Below are 22,761 nucleotides of genomic sequence, written 5' to 3' on the forward strand. Positions count from 1 at the left end.
CACTATAAGGTATTGAGTGGAGAAAAACAAACAAAAATACTTTTGCTTTTCCAGTTTTATTAACATTTTAAACAATAAACGCTCTCAAAATTTATAGCTAAAATATCAATGAATAATGGCAAATAATATGAGTAAGGTTTTTTCTGTTGTTTGTTCAACATTTTTATAAAAATGAAGCTTACAAACCAAAGAGGGGAAGCGTGTGCACCCAACCGTATCAAAAACCGCGGGTGGACAGCGCCCTCTTGTGTCAGTAGTGGGGGATTTTGGATGGGGGGGGGGTTGCTAATAAGGGTTTTGCGTAAAAACGGTATGTGGGACTAGTCACTTTGCTATATATAGTCGACTACAGCAAAGTGTCATGAGTGAAGTGTCCGAGTGAATAGTTCTTAATGGTAAAAATGGCACACTGGACACAAGAATTCCCACTTAGTGTATCTCAACATTATTATGTATAAAATAACACCTGTGAAAATTTGGACTCAATTATTGGTTGTTGCGAGAGAATAGTGGTAGAAAAACAAACACTTGTCACCAAGTTGTGTGCTTTCAGATGCACAGTACAGATCGGCACATATCACGGGCTCCGAAGTAATGTGGCTAAGTAAAAAGATATCAGTTTTAGGCCCCTATATTTGAAGACAAAATATTATTTAGTGGTGGTCAGACCCTAGCAGAGTCTTTTTCGAAGACTAAAAAAAATGACAAAACAGCAATCAAACACAAATATGTATAATCATAGGTCCTCATTTGTTGGTATAAGCCGTTGACATCTAATTATATTTTCTCATAATATTATTGTAAAGATTTGATTTGTTATCATACAAACCTTTCCTTGTGTACATGTATGTTTCTACAGACAGTTTTTATTAATACACATTTGATACCTTGAACCCTCTAAGCAGGATGTAAATGGTACTGTGCCAGGAATGTACATGCAAAATGCATCTCGATTGATCGATGTGCATGTATAGATAGACCTTTGACGTCAAGGCGCGACCAAGTTCAAGTCTATTGAGGACGATCTTCGAGAAGCGTATAGGCTGTATATGCCGTTGAGCACTATAGGCAAACAAACCCATAATTTCAACCAAGTGAGGACGTGTTTTCACTTGTACAATAAATAGCCCGTCTTACAAGTTCATGGCTCTCGATTCACCGTAATTCAATCTCATGTACCTGCTTTGATTGTCACTTTACTAGTCAGGGTCACAGTGACGCAGATCGCCAGGCCTGACTTCTCGACGAGTGTCATGCTACAGACGAAATTTGGATATTAATATACACCGATGAGTGTTTAGCGAGTAGAACGCGGTGTTTGACGGGTGCCACCAGCCGGTGTAATGGATAAATTATACGGCGTGAGGACAGGGTATGTATTGGTCTATTTTCCGGTTGTGGTTTAATATCAGGGTCTAGACATGGTTTTAAGCTGACCTTAACTATGCTTTATCAGTAATATTGTGGCAAGGACAAATCAAGGAAGTATAGTTAACTTGCAGAATGCACTTGAAAGCACCGATATCACAATGACTAGAACAAAGTATTGTCGTCTAAAGTGACTAAATCACAATCACTTGATTTGAGACGTTAAACCAATGTTTGTATGTGAGAGATTGGTTGTTTGCCAGCAGCTTGGTGGTTATTATATCCCCTTGTGGAATTTTGCCAAGTTCCCTTGACGGGAAGATCATTTTAAACAAACAAACACTCTACGAAACGAATGATAAATTCATGGATGAGGGCACTTCCATAGTGATATTGCTGGGTTGACTTAAGTGCCTAATACAAAGTTAACAAGGTGGGTTCGAATCCTACCAAGCTAACAACTCCTTACACAATGACTAGAATAAAAATTGTCTCGTTACTGAATCACAATTTTATGATTTGTAAAGCAATTCATAGAACCATAGATAATCGTTTGTGTATGTATGAAAGATATTGTCCAATATTGCCAGCGTGGCAATAATACCCACTTGTGGAAGTTTGCCAAAAGTTCCTTTCTCAGAAAGATCATCTAACCACACGTACAGGTTTTCTAAATTCCACACATTGACACTGTTTATGTGCTTAAAGACGTAATTGCAAAGACCAGTCTTCTCACTTGATGTATCTCAACATGCATACAAAAAACCGTGAACATTTGACCTCAATTGGTCGTCGAAGTTGCGAGAAAATAATGGAAGAAAAACACCCTTGTCCCACAAGTTGTGTGCTTTCAGATACTTGATTTCGAGAGCTCAGCTGAGTTTTCGAACTAATATATTTTAGTGGGAAATTACTTCTTTCTCAAAAACTACGTTACTCCAGAGAGAGCCGTTTCTTGCAATGTTTAATATACTATCAACGGCTCCCCATTGCTCGTTACCAACTTAGTACCATGCTAACAATTGTTTTGAGTTATTACCAATGCCATTACACTTTGATTTTAGAAGGAAGTGTTGGCGGACCTTGGGTGAATTCATTTCGGGTGTTTTTAAAAGCTTTGTTTTGAAGTATTTTTTGTTTGTCACGAAGACCAATGAAGACAATGATCGAGCCATGTTTTGTTTTGGGGGGGAGAGCTGCTTCGGCAGTCATCCAACAAACTTATTTACTTGTGCGTGTTGTTCCGCTTTTCAAAGTGTTTTCGTTTCCATGAGGGGAAGTTGATTTAGAACATGTTTTTAAAGTGACCATGCACGCCTCAACATGTCTCTACTCATCATCGAGCATTAATTGGTGTGCGAGACAGTCTCAATTTCACAGAGCTTCTAACTAAGCACCAAAACTTGCTACATGTAAGTACAGAAAAATACAAAGCTTAGCAGAAACTAGTTACATGTACATGCCAAAAGTCCATAAAGTATAGTTGTGACTGGTTTCCCATGTATTTTTCGCTTAAAGGAACACGTTGCCTTGGATCGGACGAGTTGGTCAAAACAAAAGCGTTTGTAACCGTTTTGTATATAGTGCATATGGTTGGAAAGATGTTTTAAAAGTAGAATACAATGATCCACACAAGTTTGCCTCGAAATTGCGTGGTTTTCCTTCTACTGTGCGAACTAACACGGTCGGCCATTTATGGGAGTCAAAATTTGGACCCCCATAAATGGCCGACGTGTTAGTCGACGAGGTAAAAGGAAAACCACGCAATTTCGAGGCATGTTTGTGTGGATCATTGTATTCTACTTTTACAACATCTTTCTACCCATATGCATTTTATAAAAAACGGTTCAAAGACCAACTCGACCGAGCCAAGGCAACGTGTTCCTTTAACATAGAAATTTGTTAAGCAGTATTTTCTGCTTAACAGCTTTATGAGATGGGCCCTGGCGCTTGATGTGGAGCTTGGTGTACCCCTACCCCACCACATTGTGTCTTCATTGCGTCTTGGAACCTCATGATTTCTTTCTAGGATTTCTTACTACGGGCTCTACTGAAATAAATTTAGGGGAACATTTGGGATATTGTTTGCCCAAATCGGGCATCAATCCATAAGCTAGAGGGAGAAATAGTCTGGTTCTCTTTTGTTAAGAATACACCGACCATGCTCACCGTTGTATTCAGGGAGACAAGACAGACTTGAATGGGGGAAAAACACTAGCAAGTACGTACAGTTGTCAACTGGTTTGACCTCAGTCTAGGGTCGTGACCTTTGACCGCCTTTACTCTCAACAGTCTGTCGAGGAAAGTGCGCCGGGTAGTCCCTTGACACCATGCCCCATACCTTGTTGTTAGACAGAAGTATGCAGTTAAAGGTGACTCGAACCTTAAAAAACCCACACGGAAACAGAGCTTGACTTTTTATGTAAATAGCATTTTAAACGGAATTTGGGGGTTAGAAATCTCTCATTGTCCGTTATTATTATCAATGTTAGTCAATTGGGGCAAAGGCAAATACTTTTGGCAATATTGATCTCTATTTATATTGACATCCCGACCATACTCAGGTATTTTTTGTCAGTGCTGATATAGTCTATAGTCTCACATGGTCTCACATCCCACCAGTGTAAAATGTGTATAACATGGATGTTTATGATATCAAGTAATAAACCACATGGGAAACTTACGATTTGGGGTTGAACAAAATGACGTTTATGATATTCTGACTTTATATGCTTTGTCTACAGGTGCTGATAATAAAAGAGCATATACATTTCTTATAAAGTAACAACTTTATAAACTATTTATTTGATTTAGACGGAGAGCTGGCTTCAGGATGACCACCGATGTGAATACCGCCCACAACGCGTCGCCTGGCAAACAGTCTTTTTGGAAATTTAACGCGAAGGTATATTTTTGCTCAAATTAAAACATTTATAAAGTTTTGTTTACTTTATATTGTATAAGTTTGCTTTAAAGGATGTTGAACTCGGTGCACCTTTTAACCACTTCACTAAGCGTACATAAGCGAATATCTGCCTATATGGCCTGCCAGTGTGAGCTTACACCAGAATCCTCCCGGACAAAATAGTGATCAATCTAATGTAAACAAAAAAGGTCTGTATCGGGGAACGTAACCCCTAAAATGGCAGTGTGACCTCAGATTAATTGACAACAAAATGGCAAAAAACTTATAGATGATGAGAAAAAAGGATTTTTTTTTAAAACTTTCTACCATGCATGGTTGTGACACTCACTATACACTACGTCGATGAAGCCTTGTGCGGGTTGAATATTAATAATGTTCATTGTACACGGTTGTGACACACTACACAACGTATAATATGAAGAAGCCCTGTGCGGCATGGTTGTAGTTTGCTCATTGCTAATAATTTAAAAAAAAACAAATCGAAGATTACTTCTGTGATATTTTTTAACAATGACTTTCTTTGTCCTCTTTGTTTCAGAGGGTAGTTCTGTTTGTTATCTGCGTGTCCATTAGCTTACAGTTCGTCGTCTTCGTCACCAAAAGGTTTACAAACCCCTACGGATTTCCAGAGCTGACTCGACTCAACACCAATGGGGTAAATGGCAGAACCAGAGTTGAAAATGTGGGGACGGTGGTCGAAAAGCTAGTGTACAGAAATGCAAGCTTACGGACTGCTGTAACTAACTTTAACCACGGAACAGGATCAAAAGAGGGCGCCCTGGGCGATAATGTTATTTTTTCAAAACAAACGGATGGTTTTATTGTTTCAAAGCCCACCTACTCAGAACTAACTTCACTAAAGCAAGCTTACACCAAACCAGCGTCGTCGGCTCGGTCAGATTTTCCATTAGTTTTATCGCAATCGTTCAAGGTGAACAGTTCAAAGGAAAAGCAATATAACATTTTAATATTTGGTTTAAAAGGTAGGTTAGCACAGAGGCTGGATTTTCTAAGAATGCAAAATGGTTCATGGGGGAGAACAATTAGTTGCGGTGAAAATGTTACAATTAATGTACATGTTGGCAATACAAGTGATAATTTTGAAAGACAAAACGCAGTTGTGTTTAATATGGATGAGACAGCAGTTGCAAAAGAGTCTGAGACGCTGGTATCCATGCAAACATCCTCCAAACAGGCGTGGATTTACTACGGACGGGAACCAGCTGTTCGCATGAGGCGACTCTTCAGAAACTGTGGCAACCTTCCACTGCATGGGATCTGGTCTTTCCAACGTCATTCTGAAGTGCGCATGGCATATGGTTCATTTGTCCAAACAACACATATGACATCGACAAATCAGCCCGCCAGTTTCTGGTCACGTGGTAAGAACAAACTCGTGGCATGGATGGCGAGAAATTGCATTCAAACTTTTTGGCCGAGAACAAAGTTCGTCAAAAGTTTAAATGTACACATCCCTGTTGATATTTATGGAACTTGTGGTAATTTGCCATGTCCCTTTGTACCAATTAAGGAATGCAGAGATAGGTTGAGTAGATACAAATTCTACCTTGCGCTGGAGAGCGCTGAGTGTGAGGACTATGTAACGGAGAAAATGTGGGAGACTGCGTTGGCTAACGGCATCGTCCCCGTGGTCTACGGGGCGTCAAAGTCGACCTACCTAAGACAAGCTCCCCCTAACTCGTACATATACGTCGGGGATTTTAACTCTACCAAGGCGCTCGCTGACTACTTAAAGATGTTAGATAAGAATGCAACATTGTACGCCAAGTACTTCGAGTGGAGATACATGGGTCACATCGAGGTACCAAAGAGGGCCGGAGAGTCCCTACGACCCAGACTGTTTTGTTCACTTATACCTTTTATTACCAAAGTTGAAAAAGGGGGTGTAAAAAGGAAGGCGTTTTCGGAGTTTCCGTATTACAAATCGTGTAGACTTCTGAAAAGGAAAGAATTGAGCCCAAATTATCTCCCTCCTTTGAAGTATAGGGCAAAACATTGGAAGCTTAACTGGTGACGAGTATTTCTAAATCAATTACCTGTCCTTACAGGGGACCAGTCGATGGGTTCGTTCGATTAGCTTCCCTGGGTCGACCCCGCGGTGCTCACTCGGATGGGTGAGCCCCTGACAAGAGCTGCTAATCGAACGATCACACTCGCCCTCTCGTGGTACCGTCATGCACCTCGGATCACCGGCCCCCTAGTGACCCACTCCACAGGCAGGGCACTGGGGGCTGACCCGGGTGACCAAGGGAAGCTTAACGAACGCACACTATATTTCATAGAGCTCAAGCTGGTCCCCTCTCGTCATTCATTGATCTTATGTACAATTTTGTTGAAATCGATTTGTCAATATCTTAGTCAATTCTTTGTTCAACCCCAAAATCATTAACAAATTTACCCAGTCAGTTTCCCTTGTGGTTTATATTGATATCTGAAACAAAAAGTCGCATCCCCTTAAGGTGATCCCCTAGCTGCCGCTTCCCAGGTTGTATCGTAATTTGGGTGTGATCCCTGGCTACACGGCAGTTAACGGTTGTATGTCTTCTGACTGGCACCCGCGAACAAAGATATTGACAAAACAGGGACACCGCCAATATAGGGCTAGATAGCTCAAATGGTTGAGCGCCGGCACGTTAATCCGGAGGTCGTTGGTTCGAATCCCACTCTAGTCAATTCTTTGTTCAACCCCAAAATCATTTACAAATTTACCCAGTCAGTTTCCCTTGTGGTTTATATTGAGTTATAATCTATGAAACAAGATTCCGCCACCCCACCCTCTACGACAAAGTGTGTAAAAAGGTATAGCGCCCTCTTCTGAATCATCCTCCTTCAAGCCTACTAATTTTCCATTGGGGAACAGAATCTCTTGCACTCATAACACTTGGTAAATATTTCCAATGATTAAATTACAGTATTAATATTTTGATCTGTCTACTAAAATATTTGTTGATTGATATAGGCTAATAATTAAAGGCAGTGGACACTATTGGTAATTACTCAAAATAATTATTAGCATAAAACCTTACTTGGTGATGTGAGTAACAGGGGGAGGTTGACGGTATAAAACATTGTGAGAAACGGCTCCCTCTGAAGTGCCATAGTTTTCGAGAAATCAGTAATTTTCCACGAATTTGATTTCGAGACGTCAGATTTAGAACTTGAGGTCTCGAAATCAACCATCTAAACGCACACACCTTCGTGTGACAAGAATGTTTTTTCCTTTCATTCATATCTCGCAAGTTTGATGACCGATTGAGCTCAAATTTCACAGGTTTATTATTTTATGCATATGTTGAGATACACCAACTGTGAAGGCTAGTCTTTGACAATTACCAATAGTGTCCACTGTCTTTAAATGCGTTGTTTATTTGTATTGCTCTGAATAAAAAAAAACTATCCAATGAGTGTTCCAGCTTTTTTGTGTTCTGTAATATTTAATTTTGAAATAATTAATATTTTTAAAAAAATCCCTGTTAGTGTATTGCCTATTTTTTAGGTAAACTCCTGTTGATTGCTGAAACATTGATACCAACCATCCAAGCATAAAACAATGCAAATACTCCTCATTTTGCGAGGTCGGTTTTAAAATTTTACAGCTAAACGCCTCCCACCTGTTAAAGACAGTGGACACTATTGGTAATTGTCAAAGACCAGTCTTCTCACTTGGTGTATCTCAACATATGCATACAAAACAAACCTGTGAAAATCTGAGCTCAATTGGTCGTCGAAGTTGCGAGTTAACTCTGACAGAAAAAACACCCTTGTCACACTAAGTTGATGCTTGATTTCGAGACCTCAAATCTAATTCTGGGGGTCTCGAAATAAAATTCGTGGAAAATCTCGAAAACTACGTTACTTCAGAGGGAGCCGTTTCTCACATTGTTTTATACTATCAACCTCTCCCCAGTTATACTCGTTACCAAGTAAAGTTTTATGCTAATATGTTTTGAGTAGTTACCAGTAGTGTCCACTGGCTTTAAGTATCACGTGACATCCACACGTAAGGCTCCCGATCGTGACAGCACAGAGTCATGAATGAATTGACAATTCGACGATACCTAGAAGGTGTTTCAATCAAAATAACTGTGTATTTTTGATTTGTATCAAAATTAAATTTTCGATGAGGTAAACACAAACTACGTTATTGTTTCTGTTTAAACTTAACACAACCAGGTATAGTTTAGAAGTTAAAATTATGATAAATTTGTCATAGGTTAGTCGCTTATTACTCCCCGTGCATACCGTCGTATAAAAGGCTTCATTCCATCCAAGATGGTGGCCCACACCGAGCGTAGAATGATTGTAAAGGAAACCAAAACAAGGACGTTTGCTTTGCTGATCGTCATGCTTTTGCTGTGTTTTCCTTACTCTGAAGCAACCACACACTGGCTGGTTACAGAACAGGGCATGATAACGCAACAGGTAAGAGACTGGGGTGGTAGACTATAATTAACGCTAAAACTTAAGCTTCTGTTTTTACATTTCGTTTTCCTGCTGGTGGGATGGGATTTTGGTTGGTCATTTCGCCCCCTGACAGTCTATACAGTAAGATCTACTGTTTGTATGTGATTTCGCCCCATTGTTCCGATCATAATAATTCATTTGACTCAAAAATGTATTCCTCCATGACTCAATTGATCGAGGTTAAGACAAGGGAAATAAACTTAACAACTGGATCCCCCAATTCTAAATAAATTGCCTTTTTGTCCCTTCTTGTTCTTTAATTATTTTGTGTGTATTGTATTTTTGTAACAAATGAAATAAAATTTGATTTGATTTGATTTGTATTTTAATTTTATTTATTATTTTCTAATTTCTAATCCTAATTCTATTTGTATTTTTTCTGATCTGATTTAAATAAGTTAACTTATTAGATATTGTTTTTATTATAAAATAGTGTGGGTATTTTTGGCAAAAGGGGGAACCTGGATCTGAAAGAAGTTAAAAAAAGGAAGCCTGGAAAAGGAAGGGTATAAACAAATCTTAAAAACTTAAAGCCTCGTCTAGCGCATCTGCTTGGTAGCTCCTACTAATTAACCTACACACTCCGCATTCTAATTTTTTTCATTCCTAAAATTAAAAATAAGTATATTCTCCCCATACTTATTGCAAATTTACCCCTACATTTAAATGAATTGTATACTTTTGCTCTTCCAGGTAGCCAATGCTAATAAGTAATACTAAACAAGACATACGCCCTTTTTAAAATCCACAGCTTTGTCTTTGGATTCGGCTTCAGGCGCCGTTCTCTGGTATGAATCCTTGAGAAGTATACTCGAAACAACTGAGGGGCTTAGCTACCCTGAGGCGAATCCAAAGACAATACCGTAGATTTGGAAAGGGTGTAGCCAACTAATTCACATTCTGTTATTTTAATCTACACCAACAGCTAAACTCAGATTTCAATATGAGGGAGCCTTATAACTTGATTGCATTTCTGAAGCAAGGGCGACGCAGCAATCACATCCGAGAGCTTGAAGTGGAGCTTGAGCATCAAAAGAGAGAGATCGAAGCCAATGAGGACAAAGATCTTGACTTAGAGCAAAGGTTTCTTCGCACTGACGCAGACTGCATCTCAGCACAAGAGCCCCTGGCTCAGCATAATCTTTACCCTACGATGACCATCCCCTTTAGTCTCAAGAATATCAAGTAAGATCAACAGGGGGAAATGTTCTTCAACGCCATTTTATTTATGGCAGGGTTCCCCCGCTGCATTATAAGCTAGCGTATCGGGCCGATACGCAGGAATTACGTGCCTATACGCAGGAATTACGTGCCTATACGCATAACTTTACAAAAATCCTCACTTTAAACCATTTTTTATGCTCCTAGATGAAAATTCTTGCATTATTTTACAATTAAGATAAACACCAAGTAGTAAACTTTCCGAAGACCTTGTTTCAATATAGCGTGCTTCGGCCAAACTTGCTCTGAACCGTTTAAGAAGGCAAACTGTTTCCAGAGTGAGAAATTCAAATTTAAGCTTTCATCATTGTACGAGCTGTATTCAAATCTTACTCATGGCTCATTTATGCGAGTCAATCAAGATAGAGCGTAACAACTTATAGTAAAAAATTAAAAAATGACAAAAACTGAAGGGTTTTCTTTTTTGTTCAACAGGGTATCAGATTATGTGGATTTGTCCGCAACTTCAGAAAGTAAGAAAACTATTGAGCCAAACTGCACCAAAGTCTTGCCATTGCCCTTTAGCATGCATGCATATGATCATCTACAGGTAAATATATTGAGCATTTGCTTGTAATCAATTTATTTATGTTTATTCATAACTAATATCTTTAGCCTTTGAGAAAGACTCTGCTAGGGTGGAAACGTCATCAGGCCACTATTTTTTTTTTGCATTTGTACATTTGGTCCTTTTGGGTGGTAAACAGTTTGCTGTCATCTAACACCCATTTCAGACAGGCGCTCCAGAGTCGCGCCAAACCAAATTCTAAATTAAGTACAGGAAAAGTTTGACGTCTGAAACATTTAGGAGCGACTGAAAGCCCTAGAAGCCAAAAGATCTACTGTTGCAGTCGTTCGGAACGATTCTGGAGCACCTTGGTTTCAGACGTTGATCTTGTCATGAGTCGAACCAATGTAAATGTCATTTTAAGTTCGCCTGTCTGAAACCAACATTTAATTGAGTCGGCCTAGAGTCACTCCTAATCTATTTGGTTCGGCGCAACTCTAGCCTGTTTGAAACAGGTGTAATTCTATTTTTTTATATTTACAGGGCATACAAGGAAAAAACAACCTCACAGATTTTGCAGAGTCGCTTATTGGTGAGCAGGTCAAAGGGACGTGTGTTTTTGAAGGGAGTGGTCCAGGAATCTACAATGCCCTCGAAGAGGTAAAGTTAATATAAACAAATCAATTAAAAAGAAAGTAAATGTAGTGGAGGTCCCTCCTTTGTAAGAACTTCATCCCCTTTCAATCAATCAATCAGAGGGAATTTATATAGCGCCCAAATCAACCAAAGTTGTTCAAAGGCGCTCAAGACAACTGGATGAAATTAATTTTGATACACTTGTTGGAATAGAAAACATTTGAGGAGTTTCTTTAAAATGTGAATACTGTTAGCATCCTTGATGTGGTTAGGGAGAGTGTTCCATTCTTTTGGTCCAAAACAGGAGAATGAGCGATCTGCAAATGACAAAAGAACTGTGAAAATCCTGTTTTTGGCTAACATTGTGCTATTGGATGAGTATTGGATAAATAACCCCTACTGAAAGTGTACTGGATAATTATCTGTTGTCATACATTTAGAATAAAACGTCCTGGCAACTCTACACAATAGCTACTTTCTACTGGCGATCAGTCGGCAACTCAGAGCAAGTGATAGAATGTGGAAGACGAGCTCTTCATTTCGCTCCTCAGTAAGTAAAATCATGAAATCAAGGGGCAATACTCTCCCTGGATCCAAAAGAAGTTTTTGGGGGAAGTTTTGTTGGACAGAGAATTTACTTTACTAAACGAAGGCCAGGAGGGCAGGACTACAGTGTTTACAGATGTGGTCTGTTTTGTATAATAGCCTAAAGCCATCCCTGGTCCTCCAAAATCCATCACCTGAAAATGTTTGAATTTTAAGGTTTACTGTTCCGTATCTCCAAACCACCCACTCTTAGCATGAGGCCAGGCACACTAGTCTTATCGAAGTCCAAACATTTGGGGGTTGAGTTACTTTAGAGTGGAGTGTTTTGGTAGTAGAACCTCACTGGAACATTCAAGAAGTTGTGGTTTTAAAGATGTATTTTTATTTGGGTTTTTTTTATAGCAAAGACAAGAACATAGTTTTGGTGAACATGGCTAGTGTACTCCATCGTAGCCATTATTCAACATCGGCGGCCATCTTGGCTGAAGCGGCCCTGGAGTCTGGAGAAGAGTTGGCTAAACTGCATCTACTACTTGGCAGTATATATGCGGTATGTGTATTATCCATGTTCAGGGGCCACAAGATATATATTCAGTTGATATACCAGGACCTAGGTTTTATACTCCTCCCATAATTTTAAGCAGTACTACATATTAGTTGGCAGTTTATCACTCGTCAAATGTGACGCCCTCGCCAAAATCAGGCAGTTCTAGTAAAATAGTGAAATTGCTTCAAAAGTGAAGTTTTTATCCCCCTCAATTTGGATCTTAGAAGCTTTACTGACAGCATCCTTTCTCAGAATGTGTATTCCAATTACCGGTTATTCCTCCTGCATGGACTTAATTGCTCATAATGTTCGGCAATATCTGAAAAGTGCTCCCACCTTTTGAAAGGAAATTTTAACAGTTTTTTTTTATTATTGTAAATATCTACAAGATTGAAACAATCGAATGGTTACAAAAACCCAATGGAAAAGCTCCCTTCAAATGAGGAAGAACGTGTATACTAGGTATTATCTAGGTATTATAAGTTATGTCTGTACTCCATCAACACTTTATTGTTTCTTCTTTTTCAGACGATTGGAGAGTATGATCGATCTGTCTCCCACTTTGAACAATCGATAAATCTTGGTATAACTGATTCGTGTTGGGCACAACGCCGTATTCATGCTGTGCGATGTCATCAGAAGCTTGAACAAGCCTTGGAGGCACAGCATTTGTGAGTATCAGTTTTGTTATCAATAATCAATAGCATTTTCAATCATATTTCAAGAGTTTTTTTTACCAAACACATTTTATTATTTCAATCTGAGGAACGCTTTGGCGATATCTCAAAAACGGTACCACCTTTTAAAAGGAAATTTTCAGAGGTTAGTTTTATTGTATAAAGGTCTAATCATACCAAAGGGTTCCATAAACGAAACGTATCCTTTGCCTTTGAAGGGTATTACAGGGAGTTAATTGAGGCACCTATAAAACATTACAAAGAACATGTATTTTTGTAAACTTTAAAGAACATTTAAGTTTTGTGTTTGATTTCAGGTCTTTGAAGCGGACTCTGTCCGAGCTTCAAGACTTTAAGATTAAACAAGACGAGTTTGAAAAAGTTCAGAAGAAAATGAAGGTTGCTCAATGTAGAGTGGAGGATCAATTTGAATCTAATCTTAGTTACCATCGACATCGACTCAACAGAGGATTGGGTAAGAAAATAAACTTTCATCAAATTATTCTGGCCAAATCTTCATCCATCTTTTCATTAAAGTAAAGTATTGTAGGGGCTTCTAATTGAACATTAAGTAATACTGTTTGTTGAAGGCGTTTTGATGAATCTTTAGTTAAAATTAACTGTCAACTTTTTTTCTTCTTCAATATTTGTATCATATTCGCAGGAATTATGAATCAGGCTTAAAACTTGCTCAGTTTATTGATGTTGTTAAAAAAAAAATTAATTTCTTTGTTTAGCCGATAATCCTCATTGTCAAATGAAAGATATGGGAGACGGATCTCAATCGGTGGTGTGCACCCGCGGTACTCAACCCGATCTAAGCATCTTTGGAATCCCTCTTCAAGAAGATCAGGTAAGTTTTAGACAAACCATCTTGGGATTTCTTCCATTGGAATAAGTGTATTCATAATGAGGCTGAGGGGAAAATGACCAGGGCCCAATTTCATAGAGCTACTTTTGGGGCTAACAGCTCTACACTGTGCAGAGCAATGAAGTTGGAATCTTGTGTATTTTTTCCTTTCTGATAAAAAAACATTCTTTAAATTTGTCAAATGTTTGTTTTTCTTGGTAGGATATTGAGATGGTTGACACAGCATCTATAAGAAATAACTGTCTACAACTTCCGAATGGGGTGAGTCGGGATTGTTCTCAAATTCTTCTTGAGCTTTCAAATGTTCTTTTAAAAAGAGAAACAGACACCAGAGGGAGGAATTGTCCCACATTGTGTCGGAACCTTTAGTTTTTGTATTTCTTGTGACGCAATAGATTCCATAAACCTACTGAATTGTAAATCTGGGAGCTTCTGGGTCCAGGGGTGGATTTCACAAAGAGTTAAGACTCGTCTTATCTCGAGTTAGGACGAGTTACTCATCCTAACGTAGGACTAGCCATACGTTTTTCATATCTCCTTTGTAAAATCGACCCCAGAATAAGGGGTAGCAAGCCATTTCCAGGAATTGTTACAAGCAAATCTCATCCCTAGATGAGTTGTTTATCTTCAAACATCCAAAATGTTCTGTCTTTTTTCTCTCTTTGAAGACAAAAAATTACCTCCTTTTTCTTCCCCTCAGGAGGAGAGTTGCTTCAATCTGAGCGCCGGTCTTCGTCGGAGCTACACGGCTTATTTCAACCCTGGTAATGTCCCACCTCCCCCCTGGAACAGAGTAGACTGGCCCAGTGAGAACGATTGCCGGAATGTCCCGCATGAGCTCCCTGAGTGGAGTAAATATGCACCAACATACTTGCCCCCGGAAAGTAAAGGTTTGAGGTAAGCATTTCACAGTTTTATTTGGTGTTACTCTCACACTGATGTGTGTCATTGTTGAACACTATATACTCAAATCCGAGGTTCGCCTCGGTGTTCCTGGTTTGACTGGCTGCATATTGCGCCGCAGCACCTTGTAAACCATAACATGGTGCTATTTGAGGGAATCGGTCTCAAACTTCAAAAACATAGTCCTATGAGAAAAATCCACCCAATACTCGGGTGGGACTCGAACCCCTGACCTTCGCCATTCTAGAGCAGATGTCTTTTAAAGTGTCTCACAGGTTTACAAAACTTTCAAACCTTGTAATCTTGACATTGTGACATTTTGCTCCATTCTTATCATCCATTTTTTTCTCACTGCTGAACAAGTAATTCACCTTGATAAATTTAGTTTTGTGTCACCTTTTATTTTTATGCTCCGGCAGAGTCAAGCATCTCGTCAACGACAACCTGAATCTGTTTGAGAATGACGTCCATCCGTTGCCATGGTTCCCACCCGTCTGCGTTACCGTGGAAACACTAACAGATGGCAACACAGCGATGGACTTTGTGGAGAGTATTACACAGAGAGCGTCTTTGCCGCTTACTGATACGATCAAGAGTCTCAGCCCGGTACGCTCTATAATAGATGAAATCACTGCATTAAGACCTCAAGGTGGTTAACATCTGCTTAGCATTTTTGAGAAATACTGCTTAGCAAGTTTAGGAACAAATTCCTTAGCAAGTTTTTGAATGAGACACTGGTCACCAACAATGTGAACTACATATAGTTCTGGCTGGTAATCTGTTCCTGCTACAAAGAAAGGTACTATTTTGCTAAGCATTTATTTCAGTGCTTACCAGCTTCATGTCAATTGATCTGGAGCGGATATCTGGATGTCTTGACTCCATTTATAATGTCTGAACCCCTTTTCATCTATCTGTTACGCAGCAACTACTAGCTCTTGTCAACAGTAACCAGGCTAGTGAAGAGGAGCTATCCCAACGTATTCTCACAGCGTTTGAAGAACCCAAGGTAGGGCTGCTTCAAATCTTAAGACGCTGCTTAGCGCATAATTCTGTGCTTACTGCCCACAAAATGACTTGCTTTACAGTATGCCATAAGCAGTAACTCTGTAAGCCTTTTTGAGATATGCTACAACACTATAAGGTTTGGGTAAATTTGGGTAGATTTGTGTGTATACACCCAAACCAAACAGTGCACATACCTCATAAACGATTATGGAATTGGACAAATCAATGTCTGATTCAAATTATCTCAATGAAGTTCTTGTAAAATACCCTTGCCCCTTCTACAGCGAAACTCCTGGCTTTACTTTCACAGAAAAACCTCCAATTATTTTATAATTTGTTTCGTTTGACAGAATGCAGATGAGAAGTGGCTTCTATATAACTTAGCCGGCTTCTACTGGCTTATGATTGGCAATAACTTCCACGGTGTGGAGTGTTTACGTCGAGCCCTCGTCCACGCTCCGGTTGAGTATGCGGATGTACCTCTTGTGAATGCCGCCAGTGTGCTACTGAATGCTGGAAAGGCTGAGGACGCTGTACAATTACTACGCATGGCTCTTGTCGTCAACAAAACAGAGGTTTGTATAATTTTGTACACTTTACTCCAACCAAATCAATCAATTATTCAATCGTAAATTTATCTGGCGCCATATTCCAACAATCATTGGTCATGGCGCGGTACAATAAGCTCTTTTAAACAGGTAAGATTTGAGTGACCTCTTAAAGATCTGTATTGTAGGTGATTGTCTGATGTTGTTAGGAAGACTGTTCCATTTCTTGGGTGTCTCACGTCATGCACCAGGGAAGTTAAATTGTACAACTTTCCTCTGTTGGTGTCCAGTGGTCAAGTGCCAAAACTCTTTCTTGGTTATAGTGACTGACCTGTGAACAACCCTTCCTTAATCCTCTGAGGTTGTTTTGTAAAGCCTACGACCAATCAGCTATCCATCACACACCAATCAAATACCCACTCGTTACCCTAGTCTGAGGTGGACGAGGTGGACGTGTTTCTGATCAGCAGAGTGTGGGTTCGAATCCCCAGCCGTGACACTTGTGTCCTTAAGCAAGACACATAACCATTGCTTCGTCCTTCGGATGGCATGTAAAGCCCTTGGTCCCATGTGTTGTGTAAACGCATGTAAAAGAACCCAGTGCACTTATCGACAAGAGAAGGGGTTCGCCCCGGTGTTCCTGGTTGGATTGGCAGCATATTGCGCCACAGCACCTTGTAAACCATTACATGGTGCTTAAGGATTAGGTCTTATATCTCAAAAATTCGCCCCACTCCTTGCAGTAATAATACCTGGCGCTTTGTATCCTTTGGCAAAAGGCGCGTTATAAATACGGTTATTATTATTATTATAATGGTATACTAGGTTTTTAAAGGGGGCGTGCAATGGGAGACTTTTGAGATGCAAGTGGCAGAAGACATAACGACCCTTGTTTGCGGCTTTGAACATGTGTGGACATGCTCAGTATTATGGGGCGTTGGTCTAAGCACACGCACTAGTGGCAAGAAATGTTAAAAAGTACCATCCAAAAGTCTCCCATTTTCATCCCATAATAAATGTATAACATTTTTCCCTTCATTGCCCTCGCAGCCAATCACGCACTTCGTCCTGGCCAATGCAATGGCTGCCAGCGGAAACCTGGATTCTGCTGCCAATGAGTTCATAGTCGCTTTGAACTCTGACCCAAAGGACCAATATCTCAACTCACTCAAGCAACTCAAGTGCTTCTGGAAATGGGAGGTAAGGTTTGGAGATAAGAAAAGATGAAATTGGAGATTTATTAAAAGACATTGTCTGCCATCCATGAAATATTGTAAACAAAAATACGCTTTTTACGCATTTGGTGACCCCTGGGGAGTAAACAGCCTGTACCTTCAAGTATGTAGCGAATCAAGCTAGATCAATCACTACCGTCTGTCACAGCTTTTGTTTGAGAATTTATTATCGATTGTAAGTTTCAAAATCCATTCAGCATGCACTTTACCCAGTTTCAGGATTGTTAATTTCTTCTTGATCACTCCCAATCCAAATTAATCATCAATAATTACAGGATTTTACGAGGCATCCGAAGGAGGACGAAGTCAAAGGTCAGAGGTTACACCAACGTGAGAGTCGTACGGTTTGCTCGCACAACAGCAACGGGGAAGAGCGTTGCCAGACGGAGACGCGTACCCGGGAGTTTGTACCCAGAGACACAGAGACATGTTCCAAGGATGACCCCTCGTGCAACGAACGTGGTGAAACGGACTGCTGGACGTCCAATGGTGAGGCGGGACGTAACAATGAAGCGCCCTCTAGTGTTGACCACCTTCCTAAAGTGGATAAGTCACACGTTGTTAATATACGAAGACCTGCGCAAAATGGTGAACCGGTGAGTCTGACTGATTGATGATCAAATTTAGATAAAGAGTAATTTGTAGGAGAGAGTCAGATTGGGTAATAAAACCTTAAAAAGGTGCTCGATAACTGTTTTAGGCAAAGATGTATTGAATATATTTTAAAACTATTTTTTTTATTTTCCTCTTTCTCATCCAGGTGAGAGTAAGTTTAAACAAAGAGAGTGAAACGGTTCCTCCACCAGCCTCTGGTCCAAACATTCCTGCCATCAAACCATCGCCTAATGTCGGTAAGTTTGGTTATTGCTTTAAAGACACTGGACACCTTTGGTAATTATCAAAGACTAGTATTCTAACTTGGTGTATCCCAACATATGTAGAAAGAAACAAATCTGTGAACATTTTGACTCAATTGGTCTTTGAAGTTTTCAAGAGAATAATGAAAGCAAAAACACCCTTGTTGCGGAAACATGTGTGCTTTCAGATTCCAAATAAAAGGCTTCAGGCCTGAAGTATTTTATTATTTGAGTGAGAAATTACCTCTTACTCAAACACTAGGTTACTTCAGAGGGAACCGTTTCTCAACCTGTAACTACAGTGTAGCCAGGGATCGCAACAAACCTTAGATCTCAAGTCCAGCTCTTGTCAGTTTGTCTGAGTTTAATCCCAACTTTTTTTTTTTTTATTATACAAATGTAATCGACCCCCAACAAAATGTTTTCATTAAATATCATTTCTCTGGTTGTAATGACCATACTTTGTGTCCAGGATGAAAATTATTACTATTCTTTATTATTATTTATATTTTAGATTCTAGTGATTTTGATAATTTGACGAGGTTGCCATGGCCGACGCTAGATGATTGTAAACAGTATAAGAAGGTGAACCTCAAGATGTTATATACAACGTGGGTCTCTGTCACAGCCAAGAGTATCAGGTATGTCAGAATAGCCCAAAATTGTCTCATAACACGGTCGTCCATTTTCTGGAGTAAAAAAAAACACGCCGTGTAAGGAAACTACGCAATTTCGAGACATATTTGTATCATTATATTCTCTTTTTAAAACTTCTTTCTAATCATATTCATTTCATATCAGACGGTTTTAAACACTTTTTATAGACCAACTCCCCCGATCCAAACACAGGCAGATGAAATGATTTAAACAATTCTTGCATTGAGCAAAGAAAAGTTGACTTAAGCAGAATCTGAATCTGTGACCTCTGAACCCACAGGTCAATGCACCAGAAGCCGTTCAACCTCTAACTGTGTCGTAACTGCTATGGTGGAAACATCCGGGTCCAATTTCATAGAGCTAAGCATAATAAATATATTTGCTACCAGAATAAGATTACCAGCCAAACTACCATTTCACAAACTGTGACTGGTATCTTGCTCATTTCTGCTTAGCAGAAAATAGTTATAAGCAATATTTTCTGCTTAAGCAGCTCAATGAAATCTGGCCCTTACCTTTAAGTGCTTACATGACGTAGTTGTAACAGAGTTTTGTTTCTCTTGATGCGCCAGGATCGAGGACCACATAGACTTGCAGTCTCCGCTACTAACCAGTCACTTGGAACCGGTTTGCGATGCTAAGGTGGGTACCAGTATGCATACGTTGGATCATCTTCAGGGAATGGCGGACCGAGCCAACATGGAATACATGGCTGAGCTGGGATTAGACGAAGCCCTTGAGTCTCTACAGTGGAACGAGTCATCTATGACGGTGGAATCGGCTGGCACTAGGATTGCTCTAGCATTGCAAAAAGTAATTTAATAAAAACAATTTTTTTTTTAAACTTACCCCAGTCCATTTTTGATGAATTTTCAATTTTGTTCAAATGTCATTTCGGCTCAAAAAGGCACATAATAAATAAATATTGTTGTTTTTGTTTGAATGTGGTCTCGTTGGGGCAGTGGTGTCTTTCCTCACTACAACCTCTACGGCCTGGTTCTAAGCATGCTGGGGACACTATCTCGAAATGTGCCCCTACTCGGAATAGGTTTTTTAGTCACTGCCGGACTGCATTCCTCCTTCTTTGTCTTCTCTCCATTTGGTTCTTGGCTAGCACAGTGATTAAGTTTGCTTGTCTGAGAGACCTTGGATCCACACCCAGAATAAATGAAATGAAATGTGTGAGTTATTTTTATCTACTTGTAGAATACTACATCTTGGGTTCTTACAAACATGGCTGCTGTTTACTGGCGTCGCTCTGGAAACGCCGTCAACGCCTTGAACTGTCTCCGCGTTGCCCTCCATTATTCGGATCACATGGTCAAGGTGTGTAAATTCTACAGTCTTTGATTCTAGTCAAGAAACAAAAGTAGCTAAGCACAGCATGCTAACTATAACAAGGTCACCAGTCAAAATACCTGGGGAGGCCCCAAGACCTTTGTTCACCCAACGGTTACCCCGGCGCACATTCACACTGTGTCCCTATCCTAGGGTTTTACCTCTTACCCCCTACATCAGAGCAGGGATGGCTATTCCGTGGGCATACAGAGGGCAGACCAGGGGTAAAGCAATCATAATATGAAAAAGCTGGTTGTTACTCCCCCGGGCAAACCCAGCGAATAGAGTAGTGTAAAAAGGGGTATTGTTTTCTTATTCTCTTGTAGGGTCTATGTTGTTCAGTTTGGTTTTACCCATTATACACCAACGTGTGTTAGGAAGCGTCTCAAAAGTCAGAACGGTAGGAACGTTCTTTTTGGATCGCAAGAGTATCCCCGCCGCTTTTGTCCGTTCCACAGGACCGGTCTTTTGGAACACTCCGCGTATACTTTGTCATGATGTTGCGATCCATTGGATCGCGGGCATATGCCCGCAGGAACGTTCTTTTGTGCTGGGAACGTGCCAGACTTTTGAGACGCTCCCTTAGCACTGACGAGTTCTTTGAAAACAAATCACAGCCATATTACTCAGGTGGGATTAGAACCCACGACCTTTGCATCTAGAGCAGTGTCATACCAACTGTATGTTGTCAATAAATATCTGGATTTTTTTAATTCATGTTATTTTTTTATTCCTCAGGACCTGGCGTTAATCAGCATCGCCAATATTTTCCATCGGACAGGTTTTATCGATGACGGAATAACAGTCGCCCAGATGGCCTGGGAGATCTCTAGTGAGCTGGTACTCTGTCAATTCACTCTTGCCAACCTTTACGCAGCAAAGGTAAAAAGGGAACCGGTGTAGGAGTGACGATACACAATCCATTATTGACAGGGTTTTTCAAATTTGAGGGCATTATTGTGTTCAACCCAGCACCCTGCTTTGGTGTTGAACAAGGCTTGGTTCAAAGTTGGGATGGTAGTACATTCTGCTCCACCAGCCAGACTCCTAGTGGAGGCTACCCATGCCTATATCCTTACAGACTGTGAAGGGGTAACCCTGTTTCAGCCCCAGGAATAGGTGGCAACATGCCCCTGGTGGCAGTAGCCCTGTCTTAGTCATTCTGCTCCACCAGCCAGGCTCCTAGTGGATGATACCCATGCCTATCCTTACTGACGGTGAAAGGGGTAACCCTGTTTCAAGCCCCAGGAGTAGGTGGTTTCTAGTGGATGATACCCATGCCTACATCCTTACAGACTGTAAAGGGGGTAACCCTGTTTCAGCCCCAGGAGAAGGCAGCAACATGCCCCTGGTGGCAGTTGATTAGGGACGAAAGCCCAAATCAGTTCAGTGTAGTCCTCGCCATGAAGTGGCTGTCCGGCCATGTGATGTTGGACAATAATTTTTTGTTATTTATTTTTTTACAAACATCTTGTTTTACTTTTTTCAAATTTAAAGTGATTTTAATGTTTTTTTCCAGGGCCAGTTTGATAAAGCCATTCAACTGTACGAAACCATGGTCATAGCTCATACCTCATTCAGCCCAGCCATTGAACGACTCAAGACCATCAAATGCGCCGTTCTCCAGAAGACGAACGGCAACCCCGCCTCCATGTTTGGCAAATTAACATAATAGGGTCATAGGCAACTCCACCTCAATGTTTGGTAAATTAACATAATAGGTAAACCCTCAATGGTTGGCAGGTTAACATCATAGGGTCATAGGTCAACCCTGTCCTTATTTTGGCCAAATTAACATAACAGGGTCATAGGTCATGGCTAGTACTTTGTAACCGAAAGCCATTTATATTAACTGTTGTGTGCATTAGTTTCCACCCAGAGCCTTTTAAACTTTTTTTTTTTTTTTTTTTTTTTTTTTTTTTGTGGGGGGGGGGGGAGATTTTGAAGACAATGAAAATGTTGAAGCCATTTGAATAAGGAGGACCTAGATTGAAATGCTCCGCCCATTATTTAAGCAGTACTACATATTAGTTGGCAGTATATCGCTTATCAAATGTGTCGCCCTTGCCAAAATCATTATTATAATAGCTGGATTGCTACTCAGATGAACTGCTTCAATTTAGAACCGTTTTTAATTAACAGGTTTATCGTAACCAGGTTTATGTCAGGTACTGGTAACTACCAATTAATCCAGTTACCAATTTCATAGAGCTGCTTAAGCACGAAAATAGCTTGCTTATTTTTCACATGTTATTGGCAAAAGTTGCATGCAATATACATTGCTTGTGACTGGTATTTAGCTGTTGTTTACTTAGCATACCAAATGAGTGGAGTCTTGGCCGGTAATCTGATTTTACTAAGCAAGGATTTTTTTGCTTAAGCAAAATTTTGTGCTTAAGTAGCTCTATGAAATTGGGCCCTGTTGTTGTA

General features: G+C 40.1%; 2 protein-coding genes across 3 annotated transcripts; both read left to right on the plus strand.

Moving 5' to 3' along the window:
• The first annotated feature begins 999 nt into the window (after positions 1–999).
• LOC139953622 (uncharacterized) lies at positions 1,000–8,513 on the plus strand. The gene is made up of 3 exons (XM_071953102.1): positions 1,000–1,372; positions 4,183–4,273; positions 4,833–8,513. The coding sequence occupies exons 1-3, from the start codon at positions 1,344–1,346 to the stop codon at positions 6,327–6,329; spliced, it is 1,617 nt and encodes a 538-aa protein (XP_071809203.1). The 5' UTR covers positions 1,000–1,343; the 3' UTR covers positions 6,330–8,513.
• Positions 8,514–8,560: 47 nt separating this feature from the next.
• Positions 8,561–22,231, plus strand: LOC139953621 (tetratricopeptide repeat protein 17-like). Of its 2 annotated transcripts, XM_071953101.1 has the most exons (23): positions 8,561–8,737; positions 9,705–9,964; positions 10,436–10,550; positions 11,052–11,168; positions 11,585–11,694; positions 12,093–12,240; positions 12,766–12,908; positions 13,232–13,389; positions 13,652–13,767; positions 13,987–14,046; positions 14,486–14,682; positions 15,108–15,294; positions 15,614–15,697; positions 16,047–16,271; positions 17,295–17,444; positions 17,755–18,075; positions 18,240–18,330; positions 18,851–18,977; positions 19,566–19,806; positions 20,200–20,319; positions 21,070–21,213; positions 21,851–22,052; positions 22,088–22,101. In XM_071953101.1, exons 1-22 carry the CDS (start codon positions 8,588–8,590, stop codon positions 22,001–22,003), a joined length of 3,417 nt encoding a protein of 1,138 aa, XP_071809202.1. In that variant the 5' UTR covers positions 8,561–8,587; the 3' UTR covers positions 22,004–22,052; positions 22,088–22,101. The 2 variants fall into 2 exon arrangements, with proteins under 2 accessions (XP_071809202.1, XP_071809201.1); XM_071953100.1 differs by having other exon boundaries at positions 21,851–22,231.
• Positions 22,232–22,761: the final 530 nt, after the last annotated feature.

Source organism: Asterias amurensis, chromosome 22, assembly GCF_032118995.1.
Source record: "Asterias amurensis chromosome 22, ASM3211899v1".
In the NCBI taxonomy this organism is placed as follows: Eukaryota; Metazoa; Echinodermata; class Asteroidea; order Forcipulatida; family Asteriidae; genus Asterias; species Asterias amurensis.

Bases quoted from the DNA above. Each gene is read 5' to 3' on its own strand.
- LOC139953622 (XM_071953102.1), top strand. From the start codon at position 1,344: ATGGATAAATTATACGGCGTGAGGACAGG. The intron at 1,373-4,182 runs GTATGTATTGGT...TATTTGATTTAG, and splicing joins TTATACGGCGTGAGGACAGG to ACGGAGAGCTGGCTTCAGGA. The intron at 4,274-4,832 runs GTATATTTTTGC...TCTTTGTTTCAG, and splicing joins TTTGGAAATTTAACGCGAAG to AGGGTAGTTCTGTTTGTTAT.
- LOC139953621 (XM_071953100.1), top strand. From the start codon at position 8,588: ATGGTGGCCCACACCGAGCGTAGAATGATTGTAAAGGAAACCAAAACA. The intron at 12,909-13,231 runs GTGAGTATCAGT...GTTTGATTTCAG, and splicing joins GCCTTGGAGGCACAGCATTT to GTCTTTGAAGCGGACTCTGT. The intron at 14,047-14,485 runs GTGAGTCGGGAT...TCTTCCCCTCAG, and splicing joins GTCTACAACTTCCGAATGGG to GAGGAGAGTTGCTTCAATCT.